Source organism: Trachinotus anak, unplaced genomic scaffold (assembly GCF_046630095.1).
Source record: "Trachinotus anak isolate AG129_WGS33_773 ecotype Australia unplaced genomic scaffold, CSIRO_AGI_Tana_v1 ptg000001l, whole genome shotgun sequence".
Classification (NCBI taxonomy): Eukaryota; Metazoa; Chordata; class Actinopteri; order Carangiformes; family Carangidae; genus Trachinotus; species Trachinotus anak.
Window position 1 is genome coordinate 4,246,222 of NW_027273852.1, and position 21,203 is coordinate 4,267,424.

At 37.7% G+C, this 21,203-nt stretch overlaps 4 protein-coding genes and 1 pseudogene across 4 annotated transcripts; all 5 read right to left on the bottom strand.

Moving 5' to 3' along the window:
* Positions 1 to 8: 8 nt before the first annotated feature.
* On the bottom strand, positions 9 to 1,039 carry LOC139613028 (olfactory receptor-like protein COR6; annotated as a pseudogene).
* Positions 1,040 to 4,738: 3,699 nt separating this feature from the next.
* LOC139613721 (olfactory receptor 4P4-like) lies at positions 4,739 to 5,707 on the bottom strand. Its single transcript, XM_071470970.1, has one exon. The coding sequence runs from the start codon at positions 5,687 to 5,689 to the stop codon at positions 4,739 to 4,741; it is 951 nt and encodes a 316-aa protein (XP_071327071.1). The 5' UTR covers positions 5,690 to 5,707.
* Positions 5,708 to 7,627: 1,920 nt separating this feature from the next.
* Positions 7,628 to 8,557, bottom strand: LOC139614434 (olfactory receptor 6N1-like). Its single transcript, XM_071472100.1, has one exon. The coding sequence runs from the start codon at positions 8,555 to 8,557 to the stop codon at positions 7,628 to 7,630; it is 930 nt and encodes a 309-aa protein (XP_071328201.1).
* A 2,653-nt stretch (positions 8,558 to 11,210) lies between these two features.
* Positions 11,211 to 13,263, bottom strand: LOC139620185 (olfactory receptor 10T2-like). The gene has a single exon (XM_071475876.1). It carries the CDS (start codon positions 13,261 to 13,263, stop codon positions 12,310 to 12,312), a length of 954 nt encoding a protein of 317 aa, XP_071331977.1. The 3' UTR covers positions 11,211 to 12,309.
* Positions 13,264 to 19,349: 6,086 nt separating this feature from the next.
* On the bottom strand, positions 19,350 to 21,148 carry LOC139620814 (olfactory receptor 6N1-like). The gene has a single exon (XM_071477159.1). It carries the CDS (start codon positions 21,137 to 21,139, stop codon positions 20,186 to 20,188), a length of 954 nt encoding a protein of 317 aa, XP_071333260.1. The 5' UTR covers positions 21,140 to 21,148; the 3' UTR covers positions 19,350 to 20,185.
* Between the last annotated feature and the right edge of the window lie 55 nt (positions 21,149 to 21,203).

Below are 21,203 nucleotides of genomic sequence, written 5' to 3' on the forward strand. Positions count from 1 at the left end.
TCATGACTTCAGTCTAAAAACTGACATTTTACAGCAAAGAAAATTTTGAATTCTGTTTCTTATTTGTGTCAGTTTGAACCCATAAATGAGGGGATTGATGACTGGAGGAATAAAGACAAATACTATCCCCATAAAATTCTGGACACTCTGTGATATCTGTTTTGAGCCAAATCGCATGTACAACAAATCAAAAAGCAAACTTACAACAACAACAATTAAAGAGAATAAATGTGGAACACATGTCTGCATAAATTTAGTCCTATTTTCTTTGGATCTTAGGCATGTTTTGATCAGGCATACATAAGACCAAACAACAAAAATGATGTGGCCAAAATAAAAGGTATAATTAAAAGCTGGAATAATAATTTTTGCAATAGAGGCAGAACAAGCAAGATTAGAAATCAACCAGTTAACACAGTAGATCTTGGGTATATGTGAGCCGCATAACCTTGATTTTGATGTTGTTATTGTGCTCATGAACAACAGATAAAAGGGAACAAGCCAAGCAAAAAACACAAACACACAAACTCTTTGCGTAGTCATCACAGAGTGGTACACCAGAGGTCGACATATAGCCACATATCTGTCATAGGCCATTACAGCTAGAAGAGAGAAATCAGCACAAGCTGATGAGTGCAACACAAAACCCTGCAGAAGACAACCAGCATAAGAGATGACATGAGTGGAGGACAAAAGATCAATGAGGAATTTTGGATAAAAACCTGCTGTTCCATAGAGTCCATTGATGCACAGATTACAGAGGAAGATGTACATGGGTTCATGAAGTTTTCTATCCACAATGACTGTCACTATAATGGTTAAATTTATGAGCCAAATCACACAGTAACACAATAAAGTGAGAGCAAAGAGCGTGACTCTGAAGTTTGTTGTGCCATTTAACCCTGACAGAGTAAACGTTGTAATTACTGAAACATTATCCATCATAAAATATTACACTTTAGAAATAAGTGTTATTTGTATACCTGCAAACCTAATTTGTGGGAAGAAAAAAAATGGGCATCCTGCTCTGTGTCCTCCTGCTACCCATCCCTCACATGATGAGTTTATATTCCCTCATTGTGTCAACACTCAATGACGCTGTTAACATGGGAATTCAAACTTTCAATCAGTGATGTGGCTTTTGCTTTTATCGACAAGCAGTCACATTATATTTAAATGTATAAAATTTCTTTTTAAACGTGGTGCATTTGTCCATTTTTATTACAAAGTACCATAATTGCTGATAATTGCTGGGATATAACAATAACAAGTCTGATGGGGCTACTTTATACTTATATACTCTGCCTAGTGTAAGCCAGCTTCAGCCCTTCATCTATTTGCTTCTCTCCTACTTTCTGCACTCATATATATACAGTATTTTAATATAGCCGAAAAGCCGTTCTCATTTACATAATTTTCTGTTTCTGTTGTCAGATAATAGAAAAAAATAGTGACTGAAATGCAGCCCATTAGGACTGCATGTTAACCAGCTATCCCTTCTAAAGCCATTTCCAAGCTGCTGCTCCACACTCCTAAAATCCTGATTTTATAATTGCAATGTCATTTGGCAAAATCATTATACAGAGAAATTAAAGACAAAACTGTTCTGTGATTTCAGCTTTATTCATTTGTACCATGAGTACAGAGGAAGATGTACATGGGTTCATGAAGTTTTCTATCCACAATGACTGTCACAATAATGGTTAGATTTACGAGCCAAATCACACAGTAACACAATAAAGTGAGAGCAAAGAGCGTGACTCTGAAGTTTGTTGTGCCATTTAACCCTGACAAAGTAAACATTGTAGACCAACATCCTTAACCCTCCTGTTATGTTCATTTGTCAGGAATAGCTGTGGTGTTCCTGGGTCAATTTGACCCAGTGCATGTTTAATTAACCAAAAGATGTCCGAAACCAAAAAAATCCTAACAAGCACTGTGAATATTTCATTACTAACTCCATTACTAACTATTCATTTTTTAAATGTTTCACCACTTTATTGCTTTTGAAAGACCAACATATGAAGCACAATAGTTTTACATAACATTGTAATAACCCTGTGCCATGTCGAGCACGACCCTTGTGCCCTGATTCTTCTCCGGGGCTCCTCCAACCGGCTTTCCAGTGTAAACCTGCATGTTCAATGCATAGCTGGTGTTAGCATCACATGCTGCCCAGATTTTTATTCCATATTTAGCTGGTTTGGAAGGCATGTATTGCCTAAATGGGCAGTGACCTCTGATTGCCACCAGCCTTTCATCCATTGTGATATTAGGGCCTGGGTTATAGAGTAGTAGTTGCTCTACCCACTTGTCCCACACAGTCCTAATAGCTGCCAGCTTGTCTCTCTCCCGTCTACCAGCCCTTGTCTCTCGATTATCAAATAAGATTACTCTGGAGAAAATGTGAAAAGTCTCCAGAGACATTGTGGCTCGAAATATGGCCCTGCCTGTCTCTGCATCCCACAGACTGGCTGTCGATTCATCCTTCGACTTATAGACCCCAGCAAGGATGAGGAGCCCCAAATATGCATCTAAATGTGTTTTGTCAAGCTCCTTCCAGTTCTCCCCAAAAACACGCCTCCCTTCCAGATTAGTCATTTCCAGAATGATTTTCTGTATTGAATCTGTTATGACCAGCTCAAAAGTTGACTTGATGTCAGTCACACGAGTCACTGCCATCCTAGTGGGCCCTGGCACTGTCTTGATTATGTTTTCTGCAGACAGTTTTGCCTGACGCATATATGGGGATGAAGACCACTGTATTGACCATTTTTTGACATGAATGTCTTGCTTGGAGGAATAGGAATAGCAATTCCCTCATCTGGTTCAAAATCAGAATCATTAGAATCAGAATTTAGCTCAAGATGGTCTTCATCTTCAGACACATCCTCCTCCATTTCACTGTCATGATCAATGATGACTTCCAGAGCCTCCTGGACTGTCATCCTTTTGCTTCTGCTGCTCATTTTGTAAAGGTTTGCCTGGCAGAGTGTAATGTTGGTAGGACTCCCATGCAGAGAATCTTTTATATGTTTTGCCCCTCCCCTGTTGAGTGTCCACTGAATGTGGGTGGAGTTTTCCTGCGAGAACATAAATGGTTCTCGTCAAATATCATAACACCTGCACCTGTGTGTGCGTGTGTGCGTGTGCTCTGTGTGTGCATTGAGTGTGTGTGTGTGTGTGTGTGTGTGTGTGTGTGTGTGTGAGTGATTGGGATGAAATATGTCTCACAGTTGTGACATTTCTGACACCCTTTTACCTCCGGTTTGACTGCTGGGTCAAATTGACCCGAACAGTATCTATGTGATATAAACATGCAGGGGGTGGTTGCAAATATGTGAGATGAACCATTTTCATATTATATGTTGATTACACTAATTAAGGCAAGCAGAAGAAGTTTCATACTGAAAAAATACTTTTAACTATTTTTCCTAGATCTTCAAACTTTAAAACGGGTCAACTTGACCCGGAACATAACAGGAGGGTTAAGCTGTGTTTTCTGATTTCTGGTGAAAGATTTAGAACTGGAGGAATGACAACAAACTCCAGTGATAAAATTATAGCCACAAATGGGTTTATCTCTTCAAGATTATACTGGCTCAGGGCAATATCACAAAATCCTGTGATGGAGTAAATCACAAATGAAACAATGTGTGGCAGACAGCTCTGTAATACTTTCCTTTTGAATTCTGCTGATTTCTTCCAGCAAACAACTACAATTCGTAAATAGGTGTACAGGACATAAAAAAGAGGAAGAAAAACTGTGGCTGTGCTCAAAAGCATACCTACTATGTTGTTCACAGCAGTGGTGACACATGATAATTTTACAACTTTCTGTATCTCATTACCACATAAAGGAGTTGCCCTATTGGATGGTTAGACCAATTTCTGAATGCACCCTTCCATTAATAACATAACCAAGCACAAGTGCTGCAGCCAGTTCTCTGAGCCACTATCAGACTATATACTAATAATACTGGAAGAAATTACTCTTTCTCTAATAACTGCTTATAGATTTATTCACAGAACCACACTGAACCCTTAATCAATGGTGCTTTCAAGGTTTCTGTTTTAGATAATTGAAGATACAAATTGAAATCACAATTATTTCGGATAAGATAATGATTTATTGATAATGACATACATGTATTAAAGATTATGATACACATTGCATTAATGGATATTACTATGAAAAACACACAATAGATTATTATGTTCTAGTCTAGATATGTTTTTTATAATTCTGTCTTTTGTTTTTTAGGTTTTTTTGTTTTGTTTGTGTCCATTTTAAACCATATGGAGCAATTAATGATACATATATGCATCCATACATACATTTATATATGTGTGTGTATATTAATATATAAAAAGTATTATTAAAAGCTGAAGTACTAATGCTGAGATGACATGAGTGGGAGTCAAAAGATCATTGAGGAACTGTGGATAAAATCCTGCTGTCCCATAGAGTCCACTGATGCAGAGATTACAGAGGAAGATGTACATGGGTTCATGAAGTTTTTTTATCCACAATGACTGTCACAACAATGGTTACATTTACAAGCCAAATCACACAGTAATGTAAGATAAGACATGATTTATGATTCTAGTAACTATGTAACAAAACATTTCTTATGTGCTGTTTCTTTGATTTTAGCAGTGTTGTTTGCTCTGATGTACTGAACAACTTGAGCGAATGATAATGTACGACATCAACTTTCTCTTTCCTGATTACACGTTAGTTCTCCCCACAGAAAAGCTTAGTTTTATATATACCACACAAAAATTGCACAACTGTGTTTCTTATTTGTGTCAATTTAAAACCATATATGAGGGGATTGACGATTGGAGGAATAAGGAGAAATACTATCGCCATAAAATTCTGGACATTTTGTGACAAGTGTCTTGAGCCAAATCGCATGTACAACAAATCAAAAAGTGAACATACGGCAAGAACAATTAAACATAATAAATGTGGCACACATGTTTGCATGAACTTACTTCTGTTCTCACTGGAAAAAATGCATGTTTTTATCAAACATATGTAAGACCATACAATAAAAAGAAAATGCAAAAAATAAAAAGTATAATTAAAAGCTGGAATGATAGTGTTTGCTATAGATGCAGAACAAGCGAGTTTACCAATCAAAAAATTAACACAGTAGATTTTTGGTATATGTGAGCCACATAACCTTGATATTGATGTTGTTATTGTGCCCACCAGCACCAAGTAAAGGGGTATAAGCCAAGCAAAAACCACAAACATCCCAATTTTCTCCTTACTCATCACAGATTGGTACACCAGAGGTCGACATATAGCCACATATCTGTCATAGGCCATTAGCACTAGAAAAGAGAAATCAGCACAAAGTGATGAGTGCAACACAAAACCCTGCAGAAGACAACCAGCATAAGAGATGACATGAGTGGGAGACAATAGATCAATGAGGAATTTTGGATAAAAACCTGCTGTTCCATAGAGTCCATTGATGCACAGATTACAGAGGAAGATGTACATGGGTTCATGAAGTTTTCTATCCACAATGACTGTCACAATAATGGTTAGATTTACCATCCAAATCATACAGTAACACAATAAAGTGAGAGCAAAGAGCGTGACTCTGAAGTTTGTTGTGCTACTTAACCCTGACAGAGTAAACATTGTAATTATTGAAATATTATCCATCATAAAATATTACACTTTAGAAATAAGTGTTATTTGTATACCTGCAAACCTAATTTGTGGGAAGAAAAAAAATGGGCATCCTGCTCTGTGTCCTCCTGCTACCCATCCCTCACATGATGAGTTTATATTCCCTCATGGTGTCAACATTCAATGACGCTGTTAACATGGGAATTCAAACTTTCAATCAGTGATGTGGCTTTTGCTTTTATCGACAAGCAGTCACATTATATTTAAATGTATAAAATTTCTTTTTAAACGTGGTGCATTTGTCCATTTTTATTACAAAGTACCATAATTGCTGATAATTGCTGGGATATAACAATAACAAGTCTGATGGGGCTACTTTATACTTATATACTCTGCCTAGTGTAAGCCAGCTTCAGCCCTTCATCTATTTGCTTCTCTCCTACTTTCTGCACTCATATATATACAGTATTTTAATATAGCCGAAAAGCCGTTCTCATTTACATAATTTTCTGTTTCTGTTGTCAGATAATAGAAAAAAATAGTGACTGAAATGCAGCCCATTAGGACTGCATGTTAACCAGCTATCCCTTCTAAAGCCATTTCCAAGCTGCTGCTCCACACTCCTAAAATCCTGATTTTATAATGTCATTTGACAAAATCATTATACAGAGCTTTATTCATTTGTACCATGAGTGTCAGAGAGAAAGTTAGAATCAACAGAATATATTTTTTATTTTCTCTCTCACACAGCACACAGCCTCCATCTGGGATCCACAGTAGTTTTCAGCTACTGTTTTTCCTCAAAAAGTGACCGGGACATTTATTTTACCTCAACTGCACAAGGTGACAAAACCTTTATCTGAGGCAGACCTTTATTTCTAATTCCCTCTGTTTCATATGTATAATTGGTCTGGTGTTTTAAAGTTACTGCATTATGTGTCAATACAAACTCAACACTTCCAGTAACTGTTTCAAATTAAAAACCCTTTAGTGTTTCAGTGGACAGAAACCCTTTATTTCTTAACAGGGCTTTTATTGCTGTGCTGTAATGTCTCATCTCCAGGTTCTGGTGTTATTGTTGTTTACATGTTATTTAGATAATGCCAGTTTCTATCTTATGTTGAGTTATTTCCCTTTGCCATAGTGGAGGTGAGACTCAGTAAATTAAATGCAGCTTTCAGAGCAGCCAGGAAACCAGAGCAGTTGAGTGATTGCTCATACAAAGAGGTGTAGCCCTAAGGCCACGGTTGGCTCCCATACATGGTCCGATCATATACTAGTTTTATACCCTGTCAGTCCGCCAGTCAGTCGGGGACATTCACAATTATAGGGCTAAACAAAAACATCCCCTGCATTCCAAAATGCATTTTTCCCATTGAACATATTTATGAAAGACATGTCTGTAAATCTGTTAACAGGACCTGCACACAAATTCTGTTATTATTCTTTTTATTATACATTTTTAATCCATGTAGGTTTTATATTTGTAAAACTTTCCCCTCCTGCTGCTCACTGGATTGTAATGTTTTGAATAAGCAAGTGTGCAGTGTTACTAACAAAGAAGAAAAAGGTCTAGAAAGATGTCATCTGTCGTCAAAATAGTAGTGGTACTGGAAAATAATTTGTAATATTATTTATTCATGCATACATGTCTTTCTGTTGCACAACAGTAGACAATTATGTTTACACTGGCGAAGGATTGGTAACATTTCTAGTCAATGGACGTCCACGTCAAATAATCTACATTTGAGTATATAGAATTAATTTAAGTCCATATTCTGACACTCTCATGATCAGCTTAACTGTGGAACATGTGACATCTTGTTTGTTGTAATGACTGAGAGTTAATGAAGATAACATTTGGTTTTTCCTAAGTGTTCCCACACTACTCGTAGGTTCTGCACACGTGTGTTCCCATAGTTTGTGTTTATAGAATCATAGTCATACAATATGCTGTTGTGCAGTTCTAGATGATTATTTCTTATGCCTTGATAATATCCTTAAGCTGTGTTTTCTGATTTCTGGTAACTTAAGTCCATACACAAGAGGATTCAGAACTGGAGGAATGACAACAAACTCCAGTGATAAAATTATAGCCACAAATGGGTTTATCTCTTCAAGATTATACCGGCTCAGGGCAATATCACAAAATCCTGTGATGGAGTAAATCACAAATGAAACAATGTGTGGCAGACAGCTCTGTAATACTTTCCTTTTGAATTCTGCTGATTTCTTCCAGCAAACAACTACAATTCGTAAATAGGTGTACAGGACATAAAAAAGAGGAAGAAAAACTGTGGCTGTGCTCAAAAGCATACCTACTATGTTGTTCACAGCAGTGGTGACACATGATAATTTTACAACATTCCAGTTGGCACAAAATACTTTCTGTATCTCATTACCACATAAAGGAAGTCTGGCAGACAAAGAAATGCATGCTGTAAGAACAAAGCCTGGAAAAACCCAAGCCACTGCTGCCAAGCTGAAAACAGTTTTATGGGTCATCTTTCTGTGATAGTGCAAAGGATGGCAAACAGCCACATATCTGTCATAAGCCATAATGCCAAGAATGGTCAGTTCATAGGAAGCATATGTGTATATAACGTAGATCTGAGTGAAACAAGCAGGACGTGAGATTAAATGAGTATCAGACAGAAGGTCCATGAGGAACCTGGGGAAGAAACCAGTAGAACCGTACAGAGAGTTGAAAGACAAAAATGCAATAAACACATACATGGGCTCGTGCAGGGTTTTTTCCTGCAGTATCACCAGTATTATGACAAGATTAGCAAAGACAATAAAGCTGTAGAGCAGGAGGCAAAAGACAAATGCAGCATAGTGGTAGTACCCAATTTTCATGAACATGGTGAGGTTAAAGTAGAAGGAAACTGTAGTGTTTTCCATTCCACTCACTCTAAACCAGTGGCAAAGACGTCAGTAATTTGGTCTTTCTTTCGTTCCTGACAGCATCTGCAAGAAGGAAGATTTAAGCAGGTCTGTGATAAAGTGCAAACCAACTTAAATATAGGAAATTAAACATAATGCCATATAATGTTGGCCACATCCAGAGTAGTTTCACTCTACTTACTGAACAATGGGTTGGTTACCTTGAGGTCTGCTCTACATTTTGCTGTGGTTAGATCTGTAGACACACCACAAGTTAAGTAATAAGGAGGGGTCAAGAGTATTTTATCTCAGCTGACTTGTGTCTTTTTGCTCTGGAGAATTCTTATTATTTTTTTAGTATGATGGCTTATTACCTACCATAATGCATTTTTTGAGTTATACTTCTCTGTGAAAAGTTTAGTTTCTTTCAATATCTGGGATCAATGTCATTTCTTGCTTATAAATCCAAATAACTATGAGGAGATGCACAAGGGGGTAACATATATTGGTCATCCCTGTAGGTGTTGCTGTTTTCCTCAAGTCCAACATTGACTTACAATGACAAAGTTGTAACAACAGACAATGAATTCTACTGACCTCTACTCTCACAATGAGGTTGATTTGTGGGTTCGAGTGAAATGTCTTTGCGACTATTGGAAGAATTGCCATGAAACTGGATAAATGGAAAATCACCCAGTTTTTGTACATTTTCCATCTCTTTCTCTTCCATAAGCAATATAGTCCATGTGATGACAAAACCAGTGCAAAGAGAAACAAAACTTTACACTGCCAGCTGCAGCTTTTTGTTGGGTTTTTTTGTTTTTGTGTATCTGTGATTGACCTTGAAACACTGGGGACAGCTTACTAGTTATTTCTGCTCATGCAACCAGCAGCCATTGGCTGAAGTCTTCACAGTTTGTTCACATGCAACTATTGGTAGAAGACGGGATGAAATGTGAAGTGTGTAAAGGCAGAAATTACAAATCACTTTTTATTTTATCATTTTATTCGGTTCAAAAATTTGTTCTAACTTATTATGTAGTTTTGTCTTCTAGCAGGTTGGGTGCCAGAAAAAATATTGTAAAATAACCAAAAGTGACAAACTCTTGAAAATACAGTCATTTCCCTAAATTAAAATACATTTTAAGGCTTTAATTTTACATGAAATTAAAAAGCAGTAATTAGACTCTGAGACATTTTAGCAGTTCACAGAGGCAGTTTATTGTTGAAATGTTGTGAAGGGGGTTTTACTTGGAGCAGCCGGGCATGCAGGGGATCAGGAGGCCAAGGCAGACTATTGAGTGGAGCAGATAGAGGTCTGCTTCAACTGGCAAATGAGACAAATCAACAATCAAACAGGCATTTGTGAATCTATTTTCAATTGGTGAAGTGAAAAAGCATTTGTCGATCTCAGTTCTGCGCTTGTGGATCTGCATTTTACACCCACAGATTTTTGTCTGAACCTTTCTGTCTGAACAAAGCTTGAGTTTGGTGTAACCGCTTTGCACTTGCAACTGTTTTGCCTGCTGCTGTGGCCTCATCACATCCACTGCACTTTCTTTCAATAACCCCTCCCCCATGAACATTGCCATTGTTGTTCAAAATCACTGGAAGGATCACATGTTCAGAGTATAGATTCAGAGTCACTTCTGAAGTGTCCCAAAATCTACAATGGTTTAAATTCGTAATGGCAGTTTCATGACTGCATCTTTGCAGACATGAAAGTTTGTTGCCTTTGAAGTAGCACCAATGAGTGCACCAGTATCCACTTGGTATAAACTCTGATACAAATTCTACATTGGCTGCTGAATGGTTCTGATTTAATCCTTTCAGTTCTTTAATGCTGTTTGATAATAAAATATTTCAAGTTGTTTGCAAATCCTCACATAAGCCTCTACATGTGGTTGAATTATTTATTTATTTATTTATTTTAGAAAGAGGCACAGTCTGTTGGTAATTATCAAAAAACATTGTTAAGGTTCAGAACTATAATAAAGTCACCATCTATTAAATTACAGTAATTATGGTTGTTTTCAATGATACAAAATTTATTTTGACAGTTCACCTTGGTCTTATAGATTTTTTACAGTTAAAAAAATGAGTTTATTAAACATTTTTATCATTAAAACTTCCATAATTAAACAAGATATCTGTCAGTTAACAAGCAAATATATGTAATATTGCTGTCGCCTGTGCATGGGTGTACTGTTAATTATTTTTGTGTTATAGTTATCTGGATTTTTTTATATCCTACTTTAAGAATATATCTTTAAGTTTTTATATATCTTGATTTTTTTACATTTCCCCACCTGATTCTCTTTTTGGCAGAATGGAGTAGGAGAATTTCTACCATAAAGTTAACAGCCTAATGGAAAAATACAATATAACCTAAATATTTAAATAGATGACAACTGACACATCCTATTTCATATAGCATATTGTGTCTGTGATCAGACATTGGCATGTATTTTCTACTTGGTTCAAATGATATTTCCCAGATTACACAGTAAATAAGATAAATAAAATCAATAAGGCACAAAAAATTGAACAATTTGTTGTGTCACCCTTCTTTATTTTCTTTTGACAATACATGTAGGATGGAATAATTTAATTGTAGATGCTTTTTTTTCATTCATAAAACATTTTTTTCACTAAAGACAAAATGCCCATGTATAGTTTTTAGTTTAAAAACTAAGGGAAAAAAGGGCTATTTAACCTTATCCATGTCACTACATGAAAACTATGGCAGAGTCATGACTCACATATTAAGCAACTGGTGAAAAACTTTGAGAGTAAGACTTTTGTAAATATATCCTGCAGAGATGTTGACAAATTTCGTATCTAATTTTGAGACCATATGCATGTATATAAGTATGGAGTGAACATTTACAGTCTCCTTTATGTTTTATTTCCTGGCTCCCCACCAAAGTATAAGGGAATTAGTTCAAAAAAATGTACCAAAAAGAGCTTTTTCTTTGTGCATCTTTTGTCTTGACAACCTGAGTGAAGCTGTTCCTGGTAAAACAATGTCATTATTAATCATACATTTAAAAAACAGCAAGCCAAGCACATGGGACTTGTACATCCATCCTACAGTATTCTTATTTCTGTTATGGTAACAGTCACAGATAAAGTTAACAGTTATGTTTTTTCTAAATGTTTTGAACTATTGTTTTTGAGTTTAACATTATTGAAATTAGTCTATCATCTGTGGGTAGCTTAAGGCCATATATGAGAGGATTCAGAGCTGCAGAAATTATAACAAACTCCAGTGATAAAATTAAAGCCACAAATGGGTTTATCTCCTCAAGATTATACCATCTTAAGGCAATATCACAAACTCCTGTGATGGAGTTGATCACAAATTAAACCTTGTGGCAGACAACTGTGTAATAATTTCCCTTTGAATTGGGCTGATTTTGTTTTCCAACAGTACAATTTGCAGATAGGTGAACAGAACCTAACAAAAAAGGGATGAGAGCTGTAGTTAAAGAAAATCAAAAATATTGTTGACATCAGTGGTGACACATGATAATTTAACAACATTCCTGTCAGCTTAAAACACTTTTTGTATCTCATTACCACTAGAGGAAGAAAAAGAAAAAGTAGAACAAAACCGTGTCATAGCTGCCAACAGTAAACTGCTTTAGAGATTATCTTTCTCTCACAGTGTAAACGATGACAATGGTCACTTAATAAGGTACATATGTGTAAATATCATGGAACATTATGCCCATGAAGATGGTTTAGATCAGTGTAGATTCTGATAATTATCTAGAGGAATGCTTCTTAGTTTGCAGTTTCCCATATAACGTCTTGAAAATGTGTCTTCTAATTTCTGGTAGTTTAAGGCCATAGACAAGCGGATTCAAGACCGGAGGAATAATAATAAATTCTATTGACAAAATTACAGCTACAAACGGATTTATCTCTTCAAGATTTTGTCGACTCAAGGCAGTATCAATAAATGACGTGATGGAATAAGTCACAAATGAAACAACATGTGGAAGACAGCTCTGTACTACTTTCCCCCTGGTTTCTAATGAGTTTTTCCAACAAGCAACAACAATTCTCAGGTAAGTATACAAGATAAAACTAAAGGGAAGGAAGGCCATAATTATGGCCCCCAGCATAGCGGCAGCATTGCTGACAGAAGTTGTAGGACATGATATCTTTACAATATTCCAGCTGGCACAATAAACCTTTTGTATATTGTTATCACATAGAGGAAGCCTGACAACTGTTGTAATGGTTACTGTGAGGTTACAGGTTGGACATACCCAAGCGAGGAATGTCAATGCACAGACAGTTTTACGAGTCATCTTTCTGTGATAGTGCAAAGGATGACAAACAGCCACATATCTGTCATAAGCCATAATGCCAAGAACGGTCACTTCAAAGGAAGCATATGTGTATATAACGTAGATCTGAGTGAAACAAGCAGGACGTGAGATTAAATGAGTATCAGACAGAAGGTCCATGAGGAACCTGGGGAAGAAACCAGTAGAACCGTACAGAGAGTTGAAAGACAAAAATGCAATAAACACATACATGGGCTCGTGCAGGGTTTTTTCCTGCAGTATCACCAGTATTATGACAAGATTAGCAAAGACAATAAAGCTGTAGAGCAGGAGGCAAAAGACAAATGCAGCATAGTGGTAGTACCCAATTTTCATGAACATGGTGAGGTTAAAGTAAAAGGAAACTGTAGTCTTATTTTCCATTCTCTAATTCAAATATGTCTCTCTGCATTTGTGATATCTATGCACACATAAACTAAAACTGGGTTCGGGGAGGTGTTCAGCAACTTTTAGCTTGTCCAGATTGGTTGATGTTTACGCAACGTTTCACCTCTGGAGAATTTAGAAAACTTTCCACAGTGCATGTTAAGGTTTGAGATCATGCAACAGGGAGCAATTTCATCCATGTGAGCTTTAACAATGCTAGAGACATGATAACATTTCCTAATTATAAAACGTTTTCATGGTAAGACTAAACTAAATCTGGTAAACACCATGGTTTCTTAGCATCAGCATGTTAATATTGTCATTGTAGGCATGTTAGCATTCTGATGTTAGCACTTAACTCAAACACTGTACAGCCACAGCTGCTAACTTGTCTGTGGACTCTTTGTCTTGTGCTTTTATATGATTTTGGTGTATATTTTATACAAGTACCGTATATAAATGTATATACCTTATATTTCAGAGTGGGCAGCTTTATGTAAAGACAGGAAATTATCACAATATGTCATCCTCGGTGATGTAGAAGCTGTCAGAACATCCCAAACTGTGGACAAATTGAAGCTGGTTTAATAGTTTTGATGGTATTGCATAGTTCAGCATCCAGTGATGAGAGAGGCCCAATTGCCTCTGCTAGGAGCCTGGTCATGGGATGAAGATGTGTCAAGATCTATTTGACAAGCAATTAATGGCTGATATATAAAGCTCATGAAATACAGAAGCTTGTAATGTTAAGTTGACGTTGTGTCTGACCGTAGCGCCAGCATATATTCAATTCAATTCAATTTTATTTGTATAGCGCCAAATCATAATATACATTATCTCAAGGCACTTTACAGGGTAAGGTCAAGACCTTACTTTGTTACAGAGAAAAACCCAACAGTTCCCACAACGAGCAAGCGCTTGGCGACAGGGGGGAGGAAAAACTCCCTTTTAACAGGAAGAAACCTCCAACAGAACCGGGCTCAGGGTGGGGGGGGGGGCCGTCTGCCTCGACCGGTTGGGTTTAGGAGAAGATAGAAAGAGGGGGAGGGGGAGGAGAGGGGAGAGAAGAGAGAGAGAGAGAGAGAGAGACCAGGAACAGCTGTGTAGGTAATGGTGTTATCAATAATAATGATGACAGGTAACAGTGGTTAATAGTAATGATGAGTAGTGGTGGATCTGGATCCTGCTGCTCCCGAGGCAGAGATACCTGCAGAATGAGGACAGAGAGAGGGAGAGAGAGGAGAAGCACAAACTACGGGAGAGACTAGGAAACAAAGTTAATGGCATGAGGTCATCGAGAGAGAGAGGGGGAGAGAGACAGAAATAGGGAGAGAGCGCCCAGTGAATCATGGGAATCCCCCAGCAGTCTAGCTCTATAGCAGCATAACTAAGGGATGGGTCAGGACATACCCGAGCCAGCCCTAACTATAAGCTTTACTAAACAAGACAGTTTTAAGCCTGATCTTAAAGGTAGAGAGGGTGTCTGCCTCCCGAACCCACACTGGGAGCTGGTTCCACAGGAGAGGAGCCTGATAGCTGAAGGCTCTGCCCCCCATTCTACTCTTACTAACTCTGGGAACCACAAGTTGACCTGCATTTAGAGAGCGAAGTGTCCTATTGGGAAAATAGGGAACTATAAGCTCTCCAAGGTATGATGGTGCCTGACCATTAATGGCTTTGTAGGTGAGGAGGAGGATTTTAAATTCTATCCTGGAGTTTACAGGGAGCCAATGCAGAGAGGCTAACACAGGAGAGACGTGATCTCGTTTCCTCGTTCCTGTCAGTACTCGTGCTGCCGCATTCTGGATCAATTGGAGGCTTTTTACTGAATTTTTGGGACATCCTGACAATAAAGAATTACAGTAGTCCAGTCTTGAGGTAACAAATGCATGAACTAGTTTTTCAGCATCCTTTAGACATAGAATGGGTCTGATTTTAGCAATATTGCGCAGGTGGAAGAAGGCTGTCCTAGAGACTTGCTTTATATGTGAAGTAAAGGACAAGTCCTGGTCAAAAATGACACCAAGGTTTCTGACTGTAGCACTGGAGGCCAAGGTGATGTCATCCAGAGTCAGTATATTATCACATAGTGTATCTCTGAGGTGTTTTGGGCCAATTACAATAATTTCAGTTTTGTCTGAATTTAAGAGTAAGAAATTACTGGTCATCCAGATTTTTATGTCCTTAAGACAGACCTGAAGCTTGGCTCCCTGGTTAGTCTCACCTGGCTTCATGGATAAGTACAGCTGGGTGTCATCTGCGTAACAATGAAAATTCATCTGGTGCCTCCTAATAATGTTTCCCAGAGGAAGCATATATAGACTGAAGAGCATTGGTCCTAGCACAGAACCTTGTGGAACTCCATGACTGACTTTAGTTATGATAGAGGAGTCATTATTAACATGAACAAACTGGAGTCTATCTGACAGATATGACTTAAACCAGCTTAGTGCGGTTCCTTTGATGCCGACCATATGTTCTAGTCTCTGTAATAAAATCTTATGATCGATGGTGTCAAATGCGGCACTAAGATCTAGTAGGACAAGTACAGAGACAAGTCCATTGTCTGAAGCTATGAGGAGATCATTGGTAACCTTAACCAGAGCAGTTTCTGTGCTATGATGGACTCTAAAACCTGACTGAAAATCTTCAAACAAACCATTCCTGTGCAAGTAATCACATAACTGGCTTGCAACGACCCTCTCAAGGATTTTGGAGATAAAGGGGAGGTTGGATATAGGTCTATAATTGGCTAAAACATGAGGATCAAGAGTAGGCTTTTTAAGTAGAGGTTTAATTACTGCAACTTTAAAAGCCTGCGGTACATAACCAGTTGATAAAGATAAGTTAATCAGACTTAATATAGAGGTGTCAAGTAAAGGAAAAACCTCTTTGAACAACCTTGTTGGAACGGGGTCAAGAAGACAAGTTGATGGTTTAGATAAAGAAACTGTTGAAGTGAGCTCAGGGAGATGTACAGGAGAGAAACAGTCAAAATATAAGCCAGTTACAGTGGACTCTGAGGCTGCTGAACTGGACAGTACATCTGAGCCAGCTGTGGGGAGGAGATGGTGAATTTTTTCTCTAACAGAGACAATTTTATCTGTAAAGAAGCTCATGAAGTCATTACAACTGAGGGCTAAAGGTATAGATGGGTCAACAGAGCTGTGGCTGTCTGTCAGCCTGGCTACAGTGCTGAACAGAAACCTGGGATTGTTCTTGTTTTCTTCTATCAATGATGAATAATAGGATGTTCTGGCTTTACGGAGGCTTTTTTTATACGCCAATAGGCTGTCTTTCCAAGCCTTTAGAGATTCTTCCAGGTTAGTAGAACGCCACTTCCTTTCTAGCTTCCTTGAATTTTGCTTTAAAGCTCGTGTTTCTGAGTTGTACCATGGAGCTAGCCTTCTCTGACTCACTACCTTCCTCCTCAGAGGGGCCACAGTATCTAGAGTTGCACGCAGTGAGGCTACAGTACTATCAACAAAATCATCAACCTGTGTGGATGTGAAGTTAAGAGAGCTGTTCCCTACTGCATTGATACATGGCAGTGGGCTAAGTACTGATGGGATCCTTTCTTTAAATTTGCTAATGGTATTGTCAGAGAGACACCTGCTGTAATAGATTTTTTCCCCAGATGCTGTGTAGTCCATGACTGAAAACTCAAATGTTAACAGAGAATGGTCAGATAAAAGAGGGTTTCTGGGAGAAACTGTTAAATATTCGATGTCAATCCCATAAGTCAGAACCAGATCAAGGGTATGGTTAAAAGAGTGAGTGGGTTCATTAACATGCTGAGAGAAGCCAATTGAGTCTAATAATGAATTAAATGCATGACTCAGGCTGTCACTTTCACTTTATTTCATGGTATACACAAGAACCGCCTGTCCACTTGGGTTGCCACCTACTAGGACGGCCATCCGTCCTGTATAATTCAGGACTGTCCCATATTTGAGGACAAAATGGTGCTTCCTGTATTAAATCAATATGGGACACCATTTGTCCCTTATCCCGTGCTGTGAATCATGTAATGTTAAGTAAAACCAAACTAGTTATGGCCTGATGGATTGGAGAAGTGTATCAACGAGCAGTAGACTGACAAGCTCTGTGTGCTGTGAGAAAATATATGTTTTGTTGCCCTCTGCACATAAAACCATGCAGCACATGAAAGAGTGTGTATCTGCATTTTGAAAGAAATGCTGGCAAAAGTCAGCATTAAGCAGCCAATGGATTCCGTCATTTGGCTAAATAAACAAACAAAATCATTTTCAAAATAAATATATGCACAGTGCATGAAAACTGAGAATAAACAATACAAAAATTTAATTATTAATTAACTTATTAAAGATCACTTTTTAACAAGATAATTACCAATGTATTATCTTTTAAGACATCTTGTGTAAAAGAAATAAATTTACGCCATTTCCTTTATGATAATTTATTATGGATGCATGTGAACTATATTCAGAACATGTCTGCCATGTTTTTCCTCAGAACAGGACGTAACTAAACTGGAAATAACCGGACCAGACACAACTCCATCATGTGTTTCTAACAGACAATCAACATAACCTTTTTACTTAGACTATAAGACTATAACTTAATTACAATTATACATAATTAAATAATATAAACGCCCCAGGGCAGCACAGACATTGTGAGGCTTTGGTGGCATCGTGCTGACTGCATTATAGGCATTTTGTGGTTTTCACTGAGTAACCAGCCAGACAAGGGAAGATTGATTCACCAGTTAAATTTACTGAACAGTATTAAAGGAAAATAAAACTTAATGTAGCTGAATGTAGTTATTTCTGGTGTCTGTCGGTAAGTAAGAATGAAGGCATACTGGCTAAAGGGTCTGTTTGTGCATGTGTTGCCCAGATTGGCTCTCCAGAGTAGTGTTGTTCTATTAATTGCTCTCAGAGGAGAGTGGAGTTAGTGATCTGTCCTCCTCTACCATACTTCTCTATGTAAGTCCCTCAAAACATCAATTACAGTATCCCCTCTGAGGCATTCATTATTGAAGTGAAGCTCTTTGACATCTTTGGTCTCAAGAAGTAAATTCAGTGTCAAATGAGAATAACAGCACTGTTAGATTGTAAAAACATGACATTGTGAATCGTTTATATTGTCTCTTTTCTAATTATACAAAGTGTCAAAGCTTTTGTTCACCAGGCGATCCCATGTGTACATTGACCACTGGACTATAACCAGCTAGCTGTAGCCAACCCTGTTCCCTCAGAGGTAAACCGGAGAGATCACAGTCATTATACCCATAACAGCGGCCTTTCATCAGCTCCTTGCTTATGAGTATAATGAAGATCTGGAATCAGTCTGGAGACTTAATTTATCATATCACTTGTAGTTCATCATTGTGATGTTGTTCCCAACAAAGCTCCACGGACCCCACAAGTCTGGTGGGCACCCAGTTTTTAGACCCCAGGAATAAAGTAAAACAAGCTTACATACACACAAAACAATATTTTTCATCAGTTTTGCTGCATAATTTAATGCAACAAACTATAAGATCGCAAAATAACACATATGTGTAACATATCTTACACCAGGTTCACTATCCTATCTTATTACCAGCTTATCAGACAAAAATATCATGTTGTCTGAACCCATCATTTGCCACTGTAGGTGAACTTTAAGAAATCTAGCCCAGTACTATGCAATCCAAAGCAAAGGCAATGATGTGTAACTGTGCAATTACTGTTGAGGTATTGCCTCAGTCATTTGTGAGGTTATGTTCTATTGGGTTGCAAGATACAGTAAGGTGTTTCAGTTATTTTGTGTTCTGCAAATGAAAATGTACAACTACACATTATTAACATTTGTAAATTGCAAATTTTTTATTAATTTGTTGAGAGTATTTGCTGTCTGCAACAGCTAATGCTGAGCAAGGAAATAAAAATCCAAGGTCTGCATGTACAGAAACTCCTTAAACTATACTTAATATCATCAAAGTATCATGACAATATTAAAAGGTTAGACTAGCTTTTACACACACTCATTCTGTTCAAGGTCAGGGGGGTTATTAAGAGTGTTAAGGGGATGATTAAAACTCAAAACACCAGCCAGATGCTGGGAAGAATATGCTGGACAGTAAGTGCAGAGTAAATCTGCTTCACCTGGATCATATTAGTAGCACATACGGAAGCATCAAATACATAAACCTTTGACCTTTAACCAGCAAAATCTAATCAGTTTGTCTTTGACTCCAAGCGAACATTTGAACCAAATTTGAAGAAATTCCAACAAGGCATTACTAAGATATCACATTCACAAGGATGGGACAGATGGACAGACAACCCACAGACATAATGCCTCGGGCCACAGCCATCGACAGCATGGAGGCATAAAAATCTCCCATGGCACTGCTTGATTTATGTACTAACTGAGAGTGGTATGAGTCCAGGTACTGACTCCTTTATCATACCATAATTATCATTATTTTTCAAAAAATAGGCCAAGAAAAGAACATTGACTTCAAAGACTTCTGGATTTATGCTTTTCTATATTTTTTCTGTTTGTACATGTGAGTAGACAGTCCTGTCCTCCTCCTCTAATAACAGAGTATTCACACATTGTATAGACAGATCACACAGCAGAGTCTGACTCAACAAAGTTTTCAGTCTGGTCATAGGACAATATGGTCTGGGACCAGAGATTAACACAAATTGTGGTTTCCCTGTTGGGAATTCCTACAAGAATTATACTTGCTCATATACCGTAAGCTTCATGTATCACATTATGCAATCTAATGCCTGGAAGCTGACTGATAAGAAAATGTATAGGCTGGGTGGTAGAAAGTGCTTACTTCTCCTCACACTGACCTCGTACCGGGGTTGTGTTTCTGACAAGACATCAAAAAGCAAGGCAGCTGTAACATTAACTAAAAAACCCTTTCTTTAAATCAGTGCTTCAGTCTTATTTGAACCCTTTGACTTGCCATCGTGAACAAATAAATCATTCTATTTCGAATTTTAGTCAGGATCAGCCCATAAATAACAGGGTTGAAAATAGGTGGGATGATGAGAAACTGTATGGCCATGAAGTTCTTTACACTTTGTAGCACAGATGCTGATCCATATCTTGAATACATGAGGTCAAAAAGCAGAGCAGCTGTAACATTAAGCAAACACAGTAAATGTGGGACACATGTCTGGGTAAACTTCTTCCTGCCTTCTCTGGATTTTAACGCTGATTTTACCAACTGAACATATGAACACCCAATAAGGAGAACATGCCCTATATAGAAGGAAATAACAAGCAGTCCAACTACATCATTTGCTGTTGTTGTGCTACAAGCAAGTTTAACAACTGACCAGTTCTCACAGTAGAGTTTCTGTATTCGGGAGCCACATAATTTCAGTCTGGATGTCAAAGATAAGACCACTACCTCACAGCAGAGAGGTACAAGCCATGACAAACTAACTAACACAGCAGTCCTTCGCGCAGACATAACAGAGTGATACTCCAGTGGTCGACATATGGCCACATATCTGTCATAAGCCATAAGAACTAAAACAGAGTAGTCAACTTTTACATAGGAGTATATAACATAGATTTGCAAAAAACATCCTGCATATGATATTATATGAATATCAGACAGAAGATCAGAAAAAAATTTAGGGTAAAAGCCTGCAGTCCCATAAAGTCCATTAATACACAAGTTACACAAACAAATATACATGGGTTCATGTAGGTTTTCATCCAAGATTATAGTTAAAATCAGAGACACATTTACCACCAAAATTAGACAGTAACATAGTAAAGTGAGAGAGAAAAGTGTGACTCTGTAGTTGACTGTTGCGTTGAAGCCAGACAGTGAAAACACAACTATACTAGATGTGTTACTCATATTCATATGACTTCAAAGCAAAAGTGTCAAAGTGATGAGATGTATTTAGCAGATAAGATCTCATGCACTG